At 41.1% G+C, this 22,151-nt stretch overlaps 2 protein-coding genes across 11 annotated transcripts in view; one reads left to right on the forward strand and one right to left on the reverse strand.

Annotated features, from left to right (window-relative positions):
- slc29a1b (solute carrier family 29 member 1b) overlaps window positions 1-3,596 on the forward strand; it is a 65,289-nt gene extending 61,693 nt beyond the window's left edge. For all 5 annotated transcript variants that reach the window (XR_011673139.1, XM_071388011.1, XM_071388036.1 and 2 more), the window contains one exon: window positions 219-3,596. Coding sequence is in view for 4 of the 5 variants with exons in the window: in XM_071388011.1 (XP_071244112.1) it covers window positions 219-330 (112 nt within the window). In the remaining variant the exon portion in view is untranslated. The remainder of the gene's footprint in view (window positions 1-218) is intronic.
- Window positions 3,597-13,920: 10,324 nt separating this feature from the next.
- The window catches only part of LOC139566703 (CSC1-like protein 2), a 96,206-nt gene continuing 87,975 nt past the window's right edge, over window positions 13,921-22,151 (reverse strand). For all 6 annotated transcript variants that reach the window (XM_071387990.1, XM_071387958.1, XM_071387999.1 and 3 more), the window contains one exon: window positions 13,921-20,789. In XM_071387990.1, the coding sequence (XP_071244091.1) occupies window positions 20,607-20,789 (183 nt within the window). In that variant the 3' untranslated portion in view covers window positions 13,921-20,606. The remainder of the gene's footprint in view (window positions 20,790-22,151) is intronic.

Below are 22,151 nucleotides of genomic sequence, written 5' to 3' on the forward strand. Positions count from 1 at the left end.
TCCTACCAAGCAAAAAGACATTAACTGCTCATAGCGTGGAACTGAGAAAAATTGCTTTTATTTCGTTTTTGGAACTCCTGTCTATTTAAAATGTTATGGTTAGTTTACTCACGTTGCAAGGGTCATTATGAGAGAAAAATGTCTCCCAGGTTGACAGAAATGAGGTTGCACCTAAAATCTTACCACACTTTATCGGCTGTCATTCTCTCTCTCCACAGAAAAGTTGCTGCTCATGAAGCGGAGACAGCTGGAGCCATTATGGCCTTCTTCTTGTCCCTGGGTTTGGCTCTGGGAGCGTCCCTCTCATTCCTCTTCAGAGGCCTGGTCTAAAATGGCGCCCTGTAGAGAACATGACCCAAAACCCAAAATGTACCTATAAAACTTGCATTGTAACAAATTGTCTGAAATGTATTTGTTTCTTTTTTAAACAAACGATACTGATTCACCTTAAATCTGGTCTACCAAGAACAGAAGGTGGCAAGCAGCTTAAGGCCAGGATTCAATCTGATAGCACTTTGTTGGCTATGCGCTATTTAAAGGTAATTTTCCGATTGTACCGACATATACAGCGTTTACCGTGAATGCGGTCTCCGCGAATGCAGGAACATTACCTTTAACAGCCGGTAGTGTGAGGATTCTTTTGTTTGAAAGCTACCAAACTAACCAAAACTGAATTAAGTAGAGCATTTGTGAAATTAGGCATCTACAGGTTCCTACTATCCATGGGAGATCACATGCAATTCAGTGCTTCCCTTTTGATTCTGTAGTATTCCAATTTGAATCCTTATGAAGCCATGAATCCTTATGAAGCCATGGGGCAGCAGGTAGCCTAGTGGTTAGAGCATTGGACTAGTAACCGAAAGGTTGCAAGATTGAATCCCCGAGCTGACATGGTAAAAATATGTCGTTCCGCCCCTGAACAAGGCAGTTAACTCACTGTTCCTAGGCCATCATTGAAAATAAGAATTTGTTCTTTAACTGACTTGCCTAGTTAAATAAAGGTGAAATAAAAAAAATGCTCAATACGAAGCAAACACAATTTACGGCTATATTAACTGCCATTTATTGGCAAATATATTTAATCAGTATGAGTGCAATATACAGTGTAATCATGAATAACACAATCCCTACAATAAAGTGATATGCAGTGAGATCGACTCAGCGAGATAAAATTGCAACAAGCAGCACGGCAGATATTGAGATGAGCACGAATCTGCCAGTGGGAGGACCTATAGGAGGCATTGTAATGGTAGGAATGGAATAGATGGGAGTCAAACATGTGGTTGGATACCGTTTCATCGTGTCCTACTATAGCTCCTCCCACAGCCTTCTCTGGTATCTGCGCTTGTGCATGGGGGCACATCACGCTGCCACAATGGGACCAAAACAGCTACGGGGTCAAAACAAAATAATTTTAACCTTGTCCATCAACACTCTTAGTTGTTGTGGAAATGTACCTGATATAGTGTTTACTTTGTGCATGCAACGTCATCTCACTGAGTCTACCTTTAGTCATGTGCCCTAACGAGCTGACAAACATGGACAAAGCCAAATCAGCTCAGGGCCATGGTCGTTTTGACAGCCTCCATTTTTTGTTAAGAAATTACACAAAGAGCTTTGTTACAATGACTGTCGTTGGAAACTGCCATATCTCCATGAATTTTTAAATGTTGCTTACGGTAGTTTATTGTTAATGTCTTAATGGAGTGCTACAAAAACAGTATAGTTTCACTTTAAATTATGACAGCATGATTAGCAGCCTTAAAAAGCCTACTTTACAGTAGCAGGAGATGAGGAGAACTATATCTTGAATCTATACCTAGCGGGGTATCACTTTAATGTTATGTCCTAATGTACATACAGTCATGTGAAAAAGTAAGTACATCCCCTGGAAAGTAGTATTGTTTTTGTAAATATTTGGCAGATGGAATGTAATCTTCACTTCAACACTATTGGCAGATAAAGGTAACTTAAATGAAACTGAAAGATTACATTTTGCAATTATTTATTCATAAAAAAAATAGACAGAAATACAATTCCATAGTGCGGAAAAAATAAGTACACCCCTAGCTTCAAAGCTGGTGTTGCCTCCTTTGGCAGAAATAACTTATTGTAGCCATTTCTTTGAACTGTCTGTCAGTCTCTTATATCGACTGGGAGGAATTTTTTCCCACTCTTCTTTACAGTACTGCTTCAACTGTGTCGCGTTCGAGTGATTTCTTGCATGCACGGCCTGGTATAATATGGGATTCATGGTTGACTAAATGATGGCAAGTTGGCCAGGCCCTGAGGCAGCAAAGCAGCGCCAAACCATTATGCCACCATCTCCATGCTTTACGGTTGGTATGAGGTTCTTATCTTCAAAGGCAGTGTTTTGTTTTCACCAAAGATGGCGTCTTGCATTGCGGCCAATAAACTCCACCTTTGACTCATCTGTCCAGAGCACATTGTTCCAGTAGTTTTGGTCTTTACCTAGGTGTTGTTTGGCAAACATCAGTCTTGTCTTGATATTCTTTTTTGAGAGCAGAGGCTTCTTCCTTCCTGACCTCCCATGTTGGCCAAGTTTGTGCAGTCTCTTTCTGACAGCACTTCGATATTGATTGTGGCAAGAGAGGCCTGTCGATGCCTTGATGTTACCCTGGGTTTCTTAGAGACTTGTATGAGCATCTTTCGGTCAGCTGAATTTGGTGGGACGACCTGTCCTAGGTAGATTGCCAGTGGTCTGTAATTTTCTCCATGATCCATCGGACAGTGGAACGATGCACTTTGAATTGCTTGGAAATGGATTGTAAACGCCTCCCAGAATCACGGGCATCAATAATCTTTCTTCTGAGGGCCTCGGATAGGTATTTTGATCTTTGCATGATGTTACCACACATATGGTTAAGACCAAACCAGACCAAGTTTCTAATCTTTCGCAGCAGGCTGCGACCGGGAGGCCCATGGGGCGGCGCACAATTGGCCCAGCGTCGTCCGGGTTAGGGAGGGTTTGGCCGGCAGGGATATCCTTGTCTCATCGCGCACTAGCGACTCCTGTGGCGGGCCGGGCGCAGTGCATGCTGACCAGGTCGCCAGGTATATGGTGTTTCCTCCAACACATTGGTGCGGCTGGCTTCCGGGTTGGATGGGCATTGTGTCAAGAAGCAGTGCGGCTTGGTTGGGTTGTGTTTCGGAGGACGCATGGCTCTCGAACTTCGCCTCTCCCGAGTCCGTACGGGAGTTGCAGCGATGAGACAAGACTGTAACTATTACCAATTGGATACCAAGAAATTGGGGAGAAAAAAAGGGGGTAATATAAAAACCACTTCCCAAAGAGTGTACTTACTTTCTCACATGACTGTATGTTACTGTGTATAGCAAATAAGAGTACACTACCTCTTCTATTTGTGTATACCTTTGATAACTCATGCCCTCACCTTCCCACCAATTTAAGCATGTTTTTTTTCTTTGCCAGTATGAGATATGGAGGAAAGGGAAAGTAATGCAGCATTACTTTAATGCTTCACTGCACTTTGAATAGAGTAGGTGACAATGTCATGTAAGAATCAATGTACCAAAACATCACTATGAACTTTATAAATAAAAATGGAACCATGTGTATTTTTCCAGGTTTTTAATATGTGAAGAGTCATTTAATCAAACTTTAATGCAGATGGCACGGAAATATTAGTATAAATATTATTGAATGCTCTAGGAAAGTGTTTACTAATAAATATGGAATCAGAAAATATTATATCATCCACTGGCTAAATCATCAACATATTAAGTGGCTTCATGTGGGATGTGGTCTCAGAGGCATAGAATTGGTGCGTTCATCAGAGGGATAAGCCTTGGATGCACATTTATAATTCACAACATATTTCCCTACTACATATTTTGCTACTTTTTCACTGTACTCTTTCTGTCTGCAAATAGAAACATCCATATTCCCCTATGCAGATTACAAACTTCAGAGTACATGATGAATTTCTGCTATTGCTCACAGTCATGATCCTCTTGCCATCTTAACCTAGAGAAATACCTCAGGATACCTCAGGATTTCCCAATCAACTGTTGAGCGCATATTTCATGAGCAGTATTTATGTGGAGATGCACGATAAGGATGACATTCAGGGGTTCAGTCAGGGTCAGTGTTTTTCATTACTTACGTAGTTTTGTAAGCTCAGTTGTAGGCTGAACACTTGGCAACATTGCTCAAGACCTCAAACCCTGCTCCCTATACCTGACACTTCTGAAGATCTGTAAGAGTTGTTTGTGTATGTGAAATGCAAGCTCCACGCGTCTTCTAATGACCAGATTTACAGTGCACCATTGCCTACGAGTTGATATAGAATTGGACATCGCATTTCTGGCAATTTACAGATGTTGGATCTTAATTCGACCCGTTTCGTCATAGGAGGAAAATAATCCTGCAGCAGGAGGATTTGAATGACTGAAGAAATATTTAGAATTGCCGCCATGGAGCAGATGGAAGCAGTGTTTATATACAATACAATACAGTACCATACCTACACTGTACATTAAACTGCAAGTCCACTGGGTGCCAGTTCAAGTAGTCTATGTAGGCTACGTGCAGGCTACAGAGCGTCTCGTGTGAATTCTTATGCGTTATGTGTATTTTTCCTTAGGGAAAATCATTTTTTAAAAGCAATTGTTTTATTACATGTTCAAGTCAAGCAATAAGCAGAATACATACATGGCTGTATGGTCAAGCAGTTACAGCTGCTGAACCAGGCACACACATGCCAGAGTTGGCATGGGTTCATATGCCTACTGCCTACTGCCCTTTGACTCACTCTCCCCCATCCTCCCAACACTGTTCTATCCCTTCAATAAATGTTTCCTTAGTTTTCAGGAACTCAGTCTTTGTTTTGTTTGCCAGGGTCGTCGTCCTTTCTATAGCTTAGACAGCTGTCAGCGCTTCGTGCACATGGGGTACAAGTCTGGGAAGGCACCCAATGATAGTTGATTTTTACATTCCCCTCCAGAGGTTTTATGTCTATTTACTCTCATCTTCAAGTGTTAAAGCTTTCAATGTTTAAAGCATGGGTAAATGATCTGGCTGTCAATGATGAGGCTATTGATTGGGAGATTGTCCGGGAGAATATATTTCACTCATCAGATAACCCAAACCATCAGTTAATTCATTTTAAACTTTGTCATAGATCCTATTGGACATCACTTTCAAGCAAAACAGGCTCCAAGCCCATACTGGGACCTATGTAACCTCAATACACTTGACACATACAAACATATGATATGGGATTGTCCAGAGGTTTATGAGTTCTGGAGGAAAGTGTCGTCAATTCTCTCTGACATGATTGATAGAACTGTACCCCTTGAACCAATTCTGCTGTTGCTTAACAATGATTAATTTGCAGCGGAATGAGAAACAGCAAAAGGTTTGGCTGGTTGGGTTGACTGCTGCCCCAAAACGTGTTGTTCCTCGCTGGTTGCCACCACATGACCTTCATATAAGGAAATGTCTGGCATACTTTCAGGGAATAGTTATGCAGGAGTTATCCACTGCCCGTATGAATAAAGCCAGACTTAGCACTTTGGAAACTTGGAAAGTAGCTGCCTCAGAAATCTCTGAATTTCTGGAGATTATGTAGGTGTGTGATAAATGTTTTCTTGATGGTGTTGTATTGGCAAATTATTTTTCTGTGTATCATTTGTATTCTAGTGTAGTGTTAATTTTAATGAAACAATTTTTTTTGTAAATCTTTTGTTTTTATATTATGGGTAGTCTGAGGTTAGGGATAGTAGGGTGGGGCCACCAGGGGTATGTTTGGGATGGGTGTGTTTGTTCCAAAAAATGTAGATAACCTATATTAGGCCCACAAGTTAATTGCATTTATTTCAAGAAGTAAAAAATGACTTCAAATGCCGGCATCAAACTGAATTTACAGTAGGCCTATGCATAACAGCTTAGCAGACCATAACTATATTGAACAAAACTATTAAGAGTTATAGTTCATAGAAGGAAATCAGTCACTGGAAATAAATTCATCAGCCCCTAATCTATGGCTTTCACATGACTGGGCAGGGGCGCAGACATGGGTGGTCCTGTGCGGGCATAGGCCCACCCACTTGAGAGCCAGGCCCAGCCAATTGGGATTAGTTTTTCCCCACAAAAGGGCTTTATTACAGACAGAAATCCTCCTCAGTAGCACCCTGTCCCCAGACAATCCCGCAGGTGAAGAAGCTGGATGTGGTCCTGGGCTGGCGTGGTTATACGTGGTCAGCGGTTGTGAGGCCGATTGGACGTACTGCCAAATTCTTTTAAAAGACGTTGGAGGTGGCTTATGGTAGCGAAATTAACATTAAATTATCTGGCAACAACTTTGGACATTCCTGCAGTCAGTATGCCAATTGCCTGCTCCTTCAAAACATCTGGCATTGGATTGTAGAATGACCTTTTATTGTCCCCAGCACAATGTGCACCTGTGTAATGATCCTCATTTACCATGGCAAATCTACTGTGGCAATTTACCCGACACTTTGTATGAATGGTCTGGAATCGAACGCACACCAACATAGTGGCCAATCTGATGGCAGCGGCCCTAACTGCTGGACCACCCCAGGCCACAATTTAACTCAATTTTGACAGTAGATCGTAACCTTAGGTTCGCTAGGAAACCTTAAGATGACCTCTTTTTCGATAATAATCTATAGATCCAAAAAATAATGGGCTGCGTTTTTATCAGTCGCTCTCTTTCATGCGCACTGCACTCCATTACGTAGGCTACCTCACTATTCTCAATTTCATCTCGTCTTTACATCTGATATGATAGGCCAATGTGTGCAATTAGTTTTGATAGGCCACAGTAGGCTATATTTTAGGTCTAGCCTACTGTGCGGCTGCATTTCAGATACACTTGACACTTGTATCAACATACAAGTAGTGGAGACCAATATCTATGTGTTATTAAGCTATATAAAACGACGCTTGTTGATGTGTATGGATGCATTTCAGATACAATTTTGTACATTTGAACGTTGTAGTAATATGATCTATAGGCCTGCAGTAGCAGTAGGACATTTATTCATATTCTGTCTGGTGCATCAGCGTTTGAGCGAGGATGATATTGATAACTGGCACTGTTCCGGAATAACTCGACTGCCCCCGCATGGAGAGAAAGAGACGTTCCATGAAAACCCGTACTTATCTAAATAACAAGGCTGATTTGAATTTCCTGGTGCGTAGGGGGGAAAAAATATGACAACATAGTGATCAAATTAAGATCTGGCATCATTAGATCTGCATCATATCTGTTGCAAAGTTGAAATGATTCAAATTATTTCGATTTTCAGCATATCGGTTGTAAAAAAAAAAAGATGATTCAGAATGATTTCAAGACTATGAATGGAGGATCTATATTGGTTGCTCGGTGGTTTATCATAGTTGCACGTGATAAGAACATTACATTGTAGCTGGTCCCATCATTAGCCCTATGCTAACCTCTACTAGCCCTATGCTAACTTCTTCTTTGTGTGGTTTTCCGGCAGACTAGACGCTTTGTTGCGTATTGCTGCATTCCACAGTTCGTGTATTGCACATTTGTTCACAAAAAAAAGGGAAATGGGGAAAAACGAAATTGCACCACCATGTAACCCTATACAGTATATACCAGGGACGGACTGGGAATGAAAAATGGCCCTGGACTTTTTGACTCAGACCGGCCCACCAAAACCCCCCCCAGTAATACACCACCACCCACACAACCCACACCACACTTTATATAAAAAAGATTACTGAACAATATTTATAACAATAACTTTAGTAAAATAGATGTAAAATAGAACAAGGGGAAAGTGTTGCTCTTAGGAGGAGGCTGGCTAGAAGGAGCACATATTGGCACAATGGCACTGGCAGCAATGTGGCAAGAATCTCTGGAACCATCTGACCAGTAAAATAAATAATACAGGAGGACATTTGTTGGTGAAAAGTGGTGAGTAGGCAAGTCATAGAATAAAATTTAAATAAACATATTTCCTACCTCCTTAAATTAGCAATTTCTGCAGCAGCTCACTTCTGTCAGCAATGCTATATATAACCAGGTCACTGTCCAGGGCCATTAAAACATCTCGCTCAGTAGCCATGAGCATAAAAGCCTCCAGGTGCTGTTGAGGTAGAGTGCTCCTGAGCCTACTCTTGATGAATTTCAGAGTAGAGAATCTCCGTTCGCAAGCTACCTGGGTTACTGACAAGGTAAGTAGGAACTTGTAAGCAAGGCCCAGGATGTGGTATGCGTCAGTCAATAGGTTGTACTGACTAAGAATACGGTAGCAACACACTTGACAGTCCTTGCAAGATGAACTCTTGTTCACCATCTCCACCTCATCTTCATTTCCTTCAGGTCCATGATCCTCCATAGTCCTGGTTGTGTATTCTTCAAATCCCGATTGTTTTTACCTAATCCGCTGTTCTGCCAGACTCATGAGCTCACTCTGTAAATTGGCCACCGTTGCTCTGCTGTCAAATTTGATCAAACATTTGCTTAGTTCTTGAAGGGCTGTCTGTGGAGGTGTTTAGGGTCCAGAAGAGCCAGTTTGGCATACAAATCAAATCAAATTTATTTATATAGCCCTTCTTACATCAGTTGATATCTCAAAGTGCTGTACAGAAACCCAGCCTAAAACCCCAAACAGCAAGCAATGCAGGTGTAGAAGTACAGTGGCTAGGAAAAACTCCCTAGAATAGCCAAAATCTAGGAAGAAACCTAGAGAGGACCCAGGCTATGAGGGGTGGCCAGGCCTCTTCTGGCTGTGCCGGGTGGAGATTATAACAGAACATGGCCAAGATGTTCAAATGTTCATAAATGACCAGCATGGTCAAATAATAATAATCACAGTAGTTGTCGAAGGTGCAGCAGGTCAGCACCTCAGTAGTAAATGTCAGTTGGCTTTTCATAGCCAATCATTAAGAGTATCTCTACCGCTCCTGCTGTCTCTAGAGAGTTGAAAACAGCAGGTCTGGGACAGGTAGCACGTCCGGTGAACAGGTCAGGGTTCCATAGCCGCAGGCAGAACAGTTGAAACTGGAGCAGCAGCACGGCCAGGTGGACTGGGGACAGCAAGGAGTCATCATGCCAGGTAGTCCTGAGGCATGGTCCTAGGGCTCAGGTCCTCCGAGAGAGAGAACGAAAGAATTAGAGAGAGCATACTTACATTCACAGGACACCGGATAAGACAGGTGAAGTACTCCAGATATAACAAAAGTGCCATTACTAAATCGCTGATGGATGCTATCTATAACTGTATCCAGAATTTGATTATAGACACCAATCCTGTATGCACGCTCTGCCCCAGTAAAAGTATCATATTGTGCCATCTCTCCAGGCAAAGATTTCTTCTTTTGAGCCCTTTTCGTCAGCAGAGTGGTCTCTAACTCTAGCTCTGTTTCCTCATCCCGTTCCTGCAACTTCCTGTTGGCCCACTGAACAAATGTCTGCAGCTGCCTTGACTTTTTCTAAATCTCTTGCCATTCCTTTCAGCTGCTCCTCTGTAGTACAACCTTACGATGCTCAGTCAGAATGTCCATTCCATTTGTTTGAAGATATTTTGAGACTGTTGAGGTGACCTGAAATATTCTGAAGAATATCTGAGCTGTAGGTATTGTTTCATAATTCAGCAACCCCTCAATGTATCCTTGTGCCTTGACCCGTGCAGTAGTGTTTATGTTTTTCTGATCTTGTATGGTTGAAAGAGTGAGAAGGACATCAACATACAGACCCTCATCTGGATTTCCAAAAGCTCCAAAGACCTTATTTAAGGCACTGTATTTAGCCCACCAGCGTGTCTCTCCAATTGGAGCAAGACTTCTATGTCTTGGGTACTTGCTCTCCTTCTCCCAAATGTTCATCCTCTGGTAGGATTCACGGAAGAACACAGCTATGTTGGTAATGAGAGAAAAAAGTGACCCACTTGCCAAGACACTCTGTTGTGTCTGCCAAAACAAGGTTCAAAATGTATGCATAGCACCACACATGCACTTGATTGGTGGACTTTGCAGAGAGCAGGGGAGAGAAGCCTTTATACTGGCCTTGCATACTAGAGGCTCCATCAGTAGAATTGCCAATGCACTTGCTGATGTCAAGCTTCATGTTTTCCAGTTTTGTCCAGTGGATGCCTCGCATTTCACCACAGCCACAAGCCTCTCATGGATGACGTTCGTCACATATCTGACTATGACAGAGCTTTGATCTTGTGTTGTAATGTCCTGTGTAGTGTTAATCTGGACTGAAAACATACCAGCTTCCTGGATTTCACTTGCTATGGTGGCATGCATTGTGTGTTGGATGGTGGTAATGACATTATCGATGGTTAGTCTTTGATAATAGAGTGATTAGAGAGCCTCTGCCCCCTCTTGACCCAGACTCATGCAGTTTTTTGCTTTTCTCTTTGCAGGCAGTGAGATGCTCGTACAGGTCGTACTTTCCCAGCAGAATGATCATCTCTAAAAAGTTGCCATGGTCAATGCTGTTGTCAACTAGCGTATAAACTGCTTCCGACTGCATACCTCTGTAGCTCAGACCCCTCTTCCCTATGACTTTAACAACATCTATAATGCTCTCTAGCACTTGCCTTCTTCTGCGCACTTGCTCTCTATTAGCAGACATCTGACTGCTGATGAACAGGCGCTCAATGTTACCTTTTGGAGGACCTTAGAAAGTAGGCCTCAGCATAACCTCTATGCATAATGCTCTTCTCATGCTCTTCCACTCTCTGATGTATATGCTTCCAGTCTGCCATTCCATTCATGAAAGGGCTTTTCTCTGTGGACTTTGCAAATGCCATACAAATGAAGCAGAATAAAGCATGGTTCTCTTCACTGTGTGACAGCCACTTCCTGTTGGTCCCATCTTTACAAAAGAAAACCTGCACCACAGACTTTTCACACTTTTGATGGGGGTGGAAACTAAATAACATACCTAGCTCCCCTGACTTCGGGCCTCTTAAAATAATAAAAAATTGGGGTGGCAGTGGCATCCTGGCTCTGACTCAATCTACATATGTCCATTGCAGTTGCACTATCCTCAACCTGGATGAGTAGTTAGTATATTAGTATAATATAACATAAAAAAAAGTAGAATGTTAATATAATAATGATACAATGTTAGTATATTCATAATTTCATATAATATTATACTATATATCACTAATATTAATTCCAATTGGACAATACAGCAGTTTAAGAAATACACAACAAACATTTATCATTTTTGTAGGTTTTGTTTCGTCATTAAGTCTTTGTCATTGTAGACAAGAAAAATTGTCTACATTGGTGGTTAGTCTCTAAGTTGTTAATGCTAAGTACTGACTTTACATTTACATTTAAGTCATTTAGCAGACGCTCTTATCCAGAGCGACTTACAAATTGGAAAGTTCATACATATTCATCCTGGTCCCCCCGTGGGGAATGAACCCACAACCCTGGCGTTGCAAGCGCCATGCTCTACCAACTGAGCCACACGGGACCACAATAATTCATGCATAACAATAAGTCCAACATTTCAAAAGTTTGCTGTAGTGCGTCAACCTTTTTTTATATCCCGCCCCAACCAGGCAGTGAATGGTTGGTTCACGAAAAGTGATATTGACGAGCACTTGTTTCAACAAAAGGCTAAATAGCCAGCTAGCCAAACCCAAACATTGCTTATCTTATCCCTATTGTCTTCTGTCTTACCACTTCAGCTGCAAAACCTTGACTAACAGTTGAACTGGTACCATTGGGCTCAATGGGCTGCTCTCTCTGCTCTCGCTCCTCTCTGCTGCCAGTACCATTAGGCTGAGATGATTGACTGCTAAAGGCGCCAAATTAATAATTTGTTATTTTAAAACATTTGGCTGCATCATACTCAAGGGACTTTCTCTTCTCTCTCCGCTTTTCAGCACAACCTTTACATTTTTTCTCTTTTTGTTTGGCCATCTTGCTCCACTCCACTATTTATCCAAATGTCACCACTTAACAGAGATGGGAAAGGGGCGGGGCCCAGGTAAAGTTTGAATGGACTGGACCAAAAGTAACTGGCTGGGAGAGAGAAGCTGACAGATGTAATACCAACCACAGTTGCAGTGGGCCGGCAGCCCACTCGCCTGGACCAGTCATACACACAGCACTTGGTAATTTTTATTTAAGCGGGGGTTGGGGTTATTTATATTTTGCGTTGCATCGGTCCCAATTGTTAAGCGGCCCACTGGGAAAACTCCCGGGGGTCCAGATGGCCAGTCCGTCATTGGTATACACACCACCATCCCCAACACATCCCACCACCCCTTCCCACTACTTTGGCCCTAACAGATTCTACTCCAGCCCATCGGACTTGGAGGCTAGAATCCCTTCTCTCAAACATTGTAGTTCTTCTGCACTAAAATCTCTGATACCCAAATATCTCTCTGCTGCTGATAATCCTCAACTTCAGTCGATTCACCTCAACACGCCACCCCAGTTATCGCTCCTTTCAGAGGTGCTGTGCTCCGGAGAGCAAAGCAGGACACAGATCTTATCCCGACTTGTAAAACACGTAGCCCCCTCTCCCTTTGGGCAGCTGACACACAAAAAAAAAAAATCAGCAAGTCCACTTCTGGATATTTTTACCCAATTGACAGAGCCCAATGCGTCCCTTCCTTTTCACCCAGAACAGGAGGGCTTCTTAAAGAAAAACTAACATGTCTGTGAGAGCCGGAATTCTTACTGGTTGGTAGGTGATCAAATACTTATGTCATGCAATAAAATGCAAATTAATTACTTAAAAATCATACAATGTGATTTTCTGGATTTTTGTTTTAGATTCCATCTCACAGTTGAAGTGTACCTATGATAAAAATTACAGACCTCTACATGCTTTGTAAGTAGGAAAACCTGCAAAATCGGCAGTGTATCAAATACTCCCCACTGTATATGAAAATATGCCTTTTTGAATTTTGTACTAGTAGCTAGTAACCAAGTAAAGGATGCATCATGCAATATTGGCACACTACATTTAGTTACAAAGTGGAACAAAAGTAAACCTCGAATTTGCAGGATAAAAATATCCCACTGGTGGCCAAGTTGACCTATTTTAAGAAATGCAATTGGTTGGTGGATATAAAGTCTAAGATCTTGATAGGAATTTGTTACAGGAAATAGTCACTGGCCAACTCGTCAGGTTAGCTTAGGGCTAAATGTGCCAGGTTATCTTATAGGAACAACTATACATGTAGCGTTATACCAGGTGCCACTACGTCTGATTTTAAAATGTCTGATGTGGATTTTGAGACAGAGAAAAATATTCAACTGGGGGCTCTATTCAATCGATCACTGAAGCGTTACAGATTGCGCAATATAAATTTAAAGCTAATTCCGCTTGAGCCGACATATGCAGCGCTGTGAAGGCATCTTCGCTAACGTGGGAACATTTCCTTTAAATTACAATCACGTAGCGCTGAACTTCAGCGATACCGATTGAATAGAGCCCTTAAACTTTTTCTAATGTTCACCAGTATGGACCCAATGAGATCAGCGGTAACCTGCGTTAGCGGGAAAACGTATCGATTTTCAGTGCTTTTCTTTAGGTGTGTCAGAGGTGTAATTGCGTGAGAGCTGAGACTGCATTCACGGTTAATTCCACTCAATTGTAAATTACCTTTAAAATGGTCTACAAAGTGTGATCGGATTGTAAATTAGTGCCGGAGTCTGGTGTAGCGGTACCACTCCTGACCAAACAAACGTCTCGGCCACTTTACCGTAGTTGCCCTTCCATCTCTCTCCCTCTCACCCCTACTGTTCTATCACAAAAACAATAACACATGAAAGGGATTGGGAATCCAATCTCCTACAAAACCACTGTCTAAGTGGAATAGCATTATGTCAAAAGAGATGGAGTCTCTGCTACCACAGGGATCGCTCCTCAATCATGTTCTTATAAACCAACATGAAGGATGAATGCCAATTTTATTGATCAAGGAAGAGATAATGACAAATGCTTCACCATACAGACCTTTGGACAAAAGTAAAAAATAAATAGTATACACAACCTGACAAATCTACAGCATCAAATTAAACTTTCCTTAGTTGTCTTACCAGCATGAATGTCAGCAGAGACTGAAAAGCAAACAAACGTGTGACCATTTGCTGTGTTTATATGTAGCCCTGCACTTATTCATGTTTTATAGAAACTGTAGATTATGTAATTTATAACACTACCATAACTTAATAGGGAATTTATGGCTATTTAAAAAAACATACATACTCTACTGTTCAAAAGTTTGGGGTCACTTAGAAATGTCCTTGTTTTTGAAAGAAAAGCACATTTCTTGTCAATTAAAATAAATTCATCAGGAATACAGTGTAGACATTGTTAATGTTGTAAATGACTATTGTAGTAGCTGGAAATATGATTTTTAATGGAATATCTACATAGGCGTAGAGGTCCATTATCAGCAACCATGACTCCTGTTAGTGATAGGATTCTATCAAGGCATGTTTATTTTTCAGATGACATTCTTCTTTTCACAACTTAAATCCTTAGCAACAATTATAAAATAAAAAGTAAGTTCATGATAAATAAATCCCAATACATGTAACAGCATTGTCACAGCTATCAACATAATACGTAACCAGTATCACATCTGGAATAGGCTGTGTCACTGAAAACAGTTCCTTTTGCGATTTACAAAAATATCTCAAAGCCTTTTTCGTCACTGTAGAATAGTGTTATTGTAAAGTAACTTAATTTCCATTGAGAAATAGACTGTCCAATAGCAAGCAAGCCTCTTAAAATATGTATTATATTGTCAGGACAATTTACTTTCACTGGATAGTTGTTAGTCTTGTGTTAGCGTGCATAATATCATGAACGGAGTGTTAGTGCACTCACTTAAAAGGGATACAGAAGTTACAGAACAGAGTAGACACAGAAAAGCTACAATATCTCCAGCATGTAGCTATGGTTTTCAAACAGGGACAAACCACAATACAATGGTAATTTTAGTGTCTACAGAGGAAACTGTGCTGCTAATAACAAGACAACCATGGTACATGTTTTTATTTTCCTACCTGATAGAATGTTACTGTTACCAATAGCCACAGCTTTCATAGATTAGCTTCATCAACAGATCGAAATGCTTAAAGTTGAAAACAACTATTACAATGTAAAAAAAACAGATGTAAACATTTTTCTCCAAACAAGTACACCTGAGACTTCAACATTTCCTTAAGTCACTGCTCTAGTTCTATTTCTTTGCTGAATGTCACGCTTGCTATTGCATGTTCCTGATGCAAATTTGTAAAACATCCTTTTTTTGTTACAACAAATCATTTTGCACAGAGATGATTCGTCCCGTTCCAAAACATGATAATTATAGTAATACAAATACACAGGTATACAGTGACCTCTAGCAGATCTTCACTATCAGTGCACCTCATTTGTTGGACTAGTCAGTGGAGCCACACTCTTGGGCCTGGTAAATGTTTGGTATTTTCCATTTGACCCCATCCCTATGGTGTTCACAGATCTGAAAGAACTGGCTAGGTTTATAAATAAATACTTAGAATGCTCTACTTAAAAGTATTAGGGAGATACAGTCAATATACGGTAGTGATGGCTCTACTTACCCAGTGATTTTAGTTATCTATTTCTCCCTTTGTTCTGTTATCCACTTTTTTCTGTTTTGGACTGGATTATTTCATGAAATTGTGTTAGCTAATCCAAGTTTATCATTTTAAAAGGCTAAATGGCCATTAGAAAACCCTTTTGCAATTATGTTATTTTATTTTTTTACTTTACCTTTTATTTTACCAAGTCAGTTAAGAACAAATTCTTATTTTCAATGACGGCCTAGGAACAGTGGGTTAACTGCCTTGTTCAGGGGCAGAACGAAATATTTTTTTACCTGGTCAGCTTGGGGATTTGATCTTGCAACCTTTCGGATACCAGTCCAACGCTCTAACCACGAGGCTACCTGCCGCCCCGTTAGCACAGCTGAAACGGTTGTCCTAATTAAAGAAGCAATAAAACGGGCCTTCTTTAGACAAGTTGAGTATCTGGAGCATCAGCATTTATGGGTTCGATTACAGTCTCAAAATGGCCAGAAACAAATCATTTTCTTCTGAAACTCATCAGTCTATTCTTGTTCTGAGAAATGAAGGCTATTCCATGCGAGAAATTGCCAAGAAACTGAAGACCTCGTACAACGCTGTTTACTACTCCGTTCACAGAACAGCGCAAACTGGCCCTAACCAGAATAGAAAGAGTGGGAGGCCCCGGTGCACAACTGAGCAAGAGGACAAGTACATTAGTGTCTAGTTTGAGAAACAGACGCCTCACAAGTTCTCAACTGGCAGCTTCATTAAATAGTACCGGCAAAACACCAGTCTCAACGTCAACGGTGAAGAGGCGAGTCCAGGATGTTGGCCTTCGAGGCAGAGTATTTGTTATTTTTCCCTATCTTAATCCTTTCTTTTTATTAGCCTGTCTGAGATTTGGCTTTTTCTTTGCAACTCTGCCTAGAAGGCCAGCATCCCGGAGTCACCGCTTCACTGTTGATGTTGAGACTGGTGTTTTGCGGGTACTATTTAATGAAGCTGCCAGTTGAGGACTTGTGAGGCATCTGTTTCTCAAACTAGACACTGTTGTGCACCGGGGCCTCCCACTCCTCTAGTTAGAGCCAATTTGCGCTGTTCTATGAAGGGAGTAGTACACAGCACTGTACGAGATCTTCAGTTTCTTGGCCATTTCTCGCATGGAATAGCTTCAATTTTTTAGAACAAGAAAAGACTGACGAGTTTCAGGAGAAAGTTCTTTGTTTCTGGACATTTTGAGCCAGTAATCGAACCCACAAATGCTGATGCTCCAGATATTCAACTAGTCTAAAGAAGGCCAGTTTTATTGCTTCTTTAATAGGCACAACAGTTTCCAGCTGTGCGAACATAATTGCAAAAGGGTTTTGTAATGATCAATTAGCCTTTTAAAATGATAAACTTGGATTAGCTAACACAACGTGCCATTGGAACACAGGAGTGATGGTTGCTGATAATGGGCCCCTGTACGCCCATGTAGATATTCCATAAAGAAATCTGCCGTTTCCAGCTACAATAGTCATTTACAACATTAACAATGTCTACAGTGTATTTCTGATCAATTTGATGTTATTTTAATTGACTTTTCTTTCAAAAACAAGGACATTTCAAAGTGACCCCAAACTTTTGAATGGTAGAGTATATTAAAATCAAATCATAAACTTTTAGCAAACCATTCCCGATCCCGAATCCTTCTATCAAGGCATGTTTATTTTTCAGATCACATTCTTCTTTTCATAACTTAAATCCTTAGCAACAGTTATAAAATAAAAAGTCAGTTCATGATAAATAAAACAATCCCAATACATGTAACAGCATTGTCACAGCTATCAACATAATACGTAATCGGTATCAAATCTGGAATAGGCTGCGTCACTGAAAACAGTTCCTTTTGCGCCTTACAAAAATATCTCAAAGCCTTTTTTCGTCACTGTAGAATAGTGTTATTGTAAAGTAACTTAATTTCCATTGAGAAATAGACTGTCCATTAGCAAGCAAGCCTCTTAAAATAATTATTATATTGTCAGGAAAATTTACTTTCACTGGATAGTTGTTAGTCTTGTGTTAGCGTGCATACAATCATGAACAGAGTGGTAGTGCACACTCACTTAAAAGGGATACAGAAGTTACAGAACAGAGTATACACAGAAAAGCTACAATATCTCCAGCATGTAGCTATGGTTTTCAAACAGGGACAAACCACAATACAATGGTAATTTTAGTGTCTACAGAGGAAACTGTGCTGCTAATAACAAGACAACCATGGTACATGTTTTTATTTTCCTACCTGATAGAATGTTACTGTTACCAATAGCCACAGCTTTCATAGATTAGCTTCATCAACAGATCGAAATGCTTAAAGTTGAAAACAACTATTACAATGTAAAAAAAACAGATGTAAACATTTTTCTCCAAACAAGTACACCTGAGACTTCAACATTTCCTTAAGTCACTGCTCTAGTTCTATTTCTTTGCTGAATGTCACGCTTGCTATTGCATGTTCCTGATGCAAATTTGTAAAACATCCTTTTTTTGTTACAACAAATCATTTTGCACAGAGATGATTCGTCCCGTTCCAAAACATGATAATTATAGTAATACAAAAACACAGGTATACAGTGACCTCTAGCAGATCTTCACTATCAGTGCACCTCATTTGTTGGACTAGTCAGTGGAGCCACACTCTTGGGACTGGTAAATTTTTGGTCCCTAGTCTTTTCCATTTGGCCAAATCCCTATGGTGTTCACAGATCTGAAAGGACTGGCTAGGTTTATAAAGAAATACTTAGAATGCTCCACTTAAAAGTATTAGGGAGATAGAGCCATCACTACAGTACATTGACAATACTTACCCAGTGATTTAATACTTCAGGAAAGTTACATTTAATTCTGCCTTTGTTCTGTTATCCACTTTTTTTTCAGTTTTGGACTGGATCAAATTCATGAAATTGTGGTAATTTAAGATATATATGAAATTATATACGTAGTTGTGCATTCATTTATTTCTACGCAATGCCTTTTATATAAGTATTTGATTGCGTTTTCATGTGTTTTGTCCATTAAGAAAAGAAATTGCACACTGCCTTTGAAATGTCATCACAATTTCCCAGGGTATAACTGTGAACACCAAATGGGGAAGTTGCTATGCGGGCTGAGAAAAGAGGCTGAGAGCCAATTTGCATCAGACAGACACCTGGCTGATTGCACTTCAATCAGAGACACGCACTGCACCCAAACTGATGTGACAAAAATAAATGGAAGCATCGCTATTCATTGGTGCTGTATATCTGAACAATTACCTTCCATAGGTATGACTCCTGAGGAGCAAAATACTTTACTACATTTTTTATCTACACTTAATTTCTATTCTCTCTGAGAGGAAGCATAGAAAAACAGCTAATGCATTGGGACTTGGCTCTTCCAGAGAAGCAAATATCTCACCTCAGCCTACTTCTGACTGGAGGATTTTAAGGGTAGAGAGTACAACTTGAGGCAAGACCAGTTTCTTCATGCCCCCCAGCTTTTCCCTGGATCTACAACATAAGCTAAACTATTGTACTATTGTGTAAATGTTGAAGTTCTCCAAGGTGAACAGAACCCAGTTAGAGTAGAAGTTGCCTATTGAACTATGCGCTGACAAGAAAATGTGCTTCCTATTTCAGGTGTATATGTTCATATGTTTAAGGTAGTAGAGGTAAAAAATAAAAGACAAAAACTATACAACGTTAATGGCTGCAAGAGTCGCCAAGCCTTCCACGACTGACCCTTTGGAAACTGAGATGGGGAGCAGCAAGACCAGGTGACTGACAGGGCATCACAGGCAGGAGGACAGTAGACAAATGCCATTACGACACACGTCACACCAGAAACCCCACAATCCATCTGAGCGGACCCTGGTCTGTTGGCTGTTTGGCATGCCATGCCCACTGCCATCTTTGGAATATCGATGACACAACAGAGGGCCGATGTGATGGCCCTGATATCCTCCAACAGTGCCCATTCAGTGACGTGAGACACATGAAGTAAAAAATAATAATACACAAACTTGACAGTGACTGCATCATGTTTTTATACGTCATGTTAAGATGGTGTCTCCAACCACTGGCTAGGATGTTCAGTGGCAGAGTGAATATCTTATGACGAACATAAGATTTCAAAGAAAAAGGGGCAAGCAAGTCATTTTGTTCATAAGCTATGAGAAAGATGACCTAATGCAGGGTGCTTTGCACGTTGACAAGAATGAACCAAGTTCAGTTTGGGTATGAGTCTGTAGATCCATAAAAGTTCATGGGACCTGTGTTTGGAGCAGGCTTGGTAGCCTAATTTTCATGACCTCTCCACCAGTCCTGAGCCACCCTGATGTGGATTTAGTAAGGAAACATGGATGAAAAGAAACCCAAACCAGGCACAATTTTGACCTCCTCTTTCCAATAAGAGACACAAAAACGGTTGGCATATTTTGGGATATGTACAAAGTCTATGCTATTGTATGGTTTCTTTCCTGGGACTCCATCTTTTTGGATTTGATGAAAACCAGTGTTGGACTTGTGCTCCATAGAAGCTCCATAAAAGTGTAGGACTCCAGTAGATAAATAAATAAAACAAAGGGCGTCAACACCCAGATTCACATCGCTCCGATAGGTGTTCAAAATACACTGAGGGGACTTTGAAGAATCCGCACAGACAAGCTCCAAATTAAACTTAACAAAACCATTCACAACTACACTGTGTGTGTGTGTGTGTGTGTGTGTGTGTGTGTGTGTGTGTGTGTGTGTGTGTGTGTGTGTGTGTGTGTGTGTGTGTGTGTGTGTGTGTGTGTGTGTGTGTGTGTGTGTGTGTGTGTGTGTATCTGGTAATGCCAATGTGCAGAGGCACAACTGAAAAAAGGTGACAGAGTGGGGGAGCATGGGGGAGGAATGACTGCAAATTTTTTTAGAATCCAAAGTGAAGTTGGTGGTTTGTTGTTCGAGTCTGGCATTCATCCTCTCCAAAATCCCTCTCTCACCATCTTTCGCTCTTTCCCCTTTCTCAGCTGGTAGTGTTACTGGTGGACCTCGTTGGCTATGAGGCTGTCTTCACCGGACTGGAAGTCAGCTTCATTGAGACTATTCCCAGTGTTGATCATCTCCTCATCCTGTGAGGACCCCCGATCTTCCTCCCCACTGCCTGTGCAAGCGTCATCCATGATTGGGTCCTGTAAGACCTGGGCAATGTACGTTGGTTGCTAAGGAGAAAAGAAACAAACATTCAATGTTATGAAGGATCCTGCACGTCACCATTAATATGCTTATAAATGGCATCTTGAGAAGTTAAAGGTGTTTGAATTTGTACTGATAATTTCAACTTCCACTTGTTTTTGAAAGAATACTCCTTAGCTGTGTATTGCTTCATACTTCATCATAACCCATACATACAATGGTTGAGTTCCTGCCTGACTACATTGCAGAACAATGCCAGCTCTTACAAATCCCTGGATAGGTATTAAACATATCAGTTAAACACATCATATGATATAGCAAAATGATGCCTGACTGCATAGTTGACACAACCATTGGTTGATGCAATACAACGCCTGCATATCTAGTTGGGCAGGAAATCGCCCATTCTATGCGAGAAAATGTTCACATGTTCAACTGCCAAGAATGTGAACCAATAGTAATTCAGCAAGACACTGCTGTTTGTCTACATTGAAGATTATCAGAATGACTAGTGAACAACCAACTTCAGAGTTCTTTATTTTTCTCTTCTTCTTTCTCTTCTCTATTACAGATACTATAATTGACATTAAGACCTATTTAAAAGTGCTGCTGACTCCAAACAACCACTGGGACAGGGAATACACAGGGAGCAAATTGTCAAAAGTCTATAATAATGATGGATTGGATTTGTATAGCCCTTTTCAACCAACTTCGGTACTCAAAGCGCTTTACATCATAAGGGGGAAACTCACCTCATCCACCACCAATGTGTGGCACCCACCTGGGTAATGCACAGCAACCATTTTGTGCCAGAACCCTCACCACACATCAGCTAGCATGGTGGAGAGGTGAGGAGTGAAATATGCCAATTAGGGGATGATTAGGTGGCCATGATGGAATTTAGCCAGGACACCCCTACTCTTGCGATAAGTGCCATGGGACTTTTAACAACCACAGAGTAAATTTAAAGTCCCATCTGAAAGATGCAAGCCTAAGCAGGGCAATGTCCCCTTCACTGCCCTGGGGTATTGGGATTTGCTCTTAAGACCAGAGGTGAAGTGTCCCATACTGGCCCTCCAACACCTCTTCCAGCAGCATCTAGTCTACCATCCAGGGACCGACCAGGGCCGGCCCTGCTTAGCTTCAGAAGCATGACAGCAGTGGGATGCAGAGTGGTATGCTGCTGGTGAAAAGTTGACAGGGAGATGGTACGTAGTTGCATTGACGAGGAGACAAACATTTATATACAGCCAAGTCGGGCATCGGAACCCGACTCGTCAGAATTTCCACTATAACACAAGCAATTTAGCACTTGCAAACATAGCGTGATAGCAGGTCGAGCTGGTGATAACCAAATTCAGCAATTTTCATGTAATTTAAAGGAACAT

The sequence above is a fragment of the Salvelinus alpinus genome, chromosome 2 (assembly GCF_045679555.1).
Source record: "Salvelinus alpinus chromosome 2, SLU_Salpinus.1, whole genome shotgun sequence".
Lineage (NCBI taxonomy): Eukaryota > Metazoa > Chordata > Actinopteri > Salmoniformes > Salmonidae > Salvelinus > Salvelinus alpinus.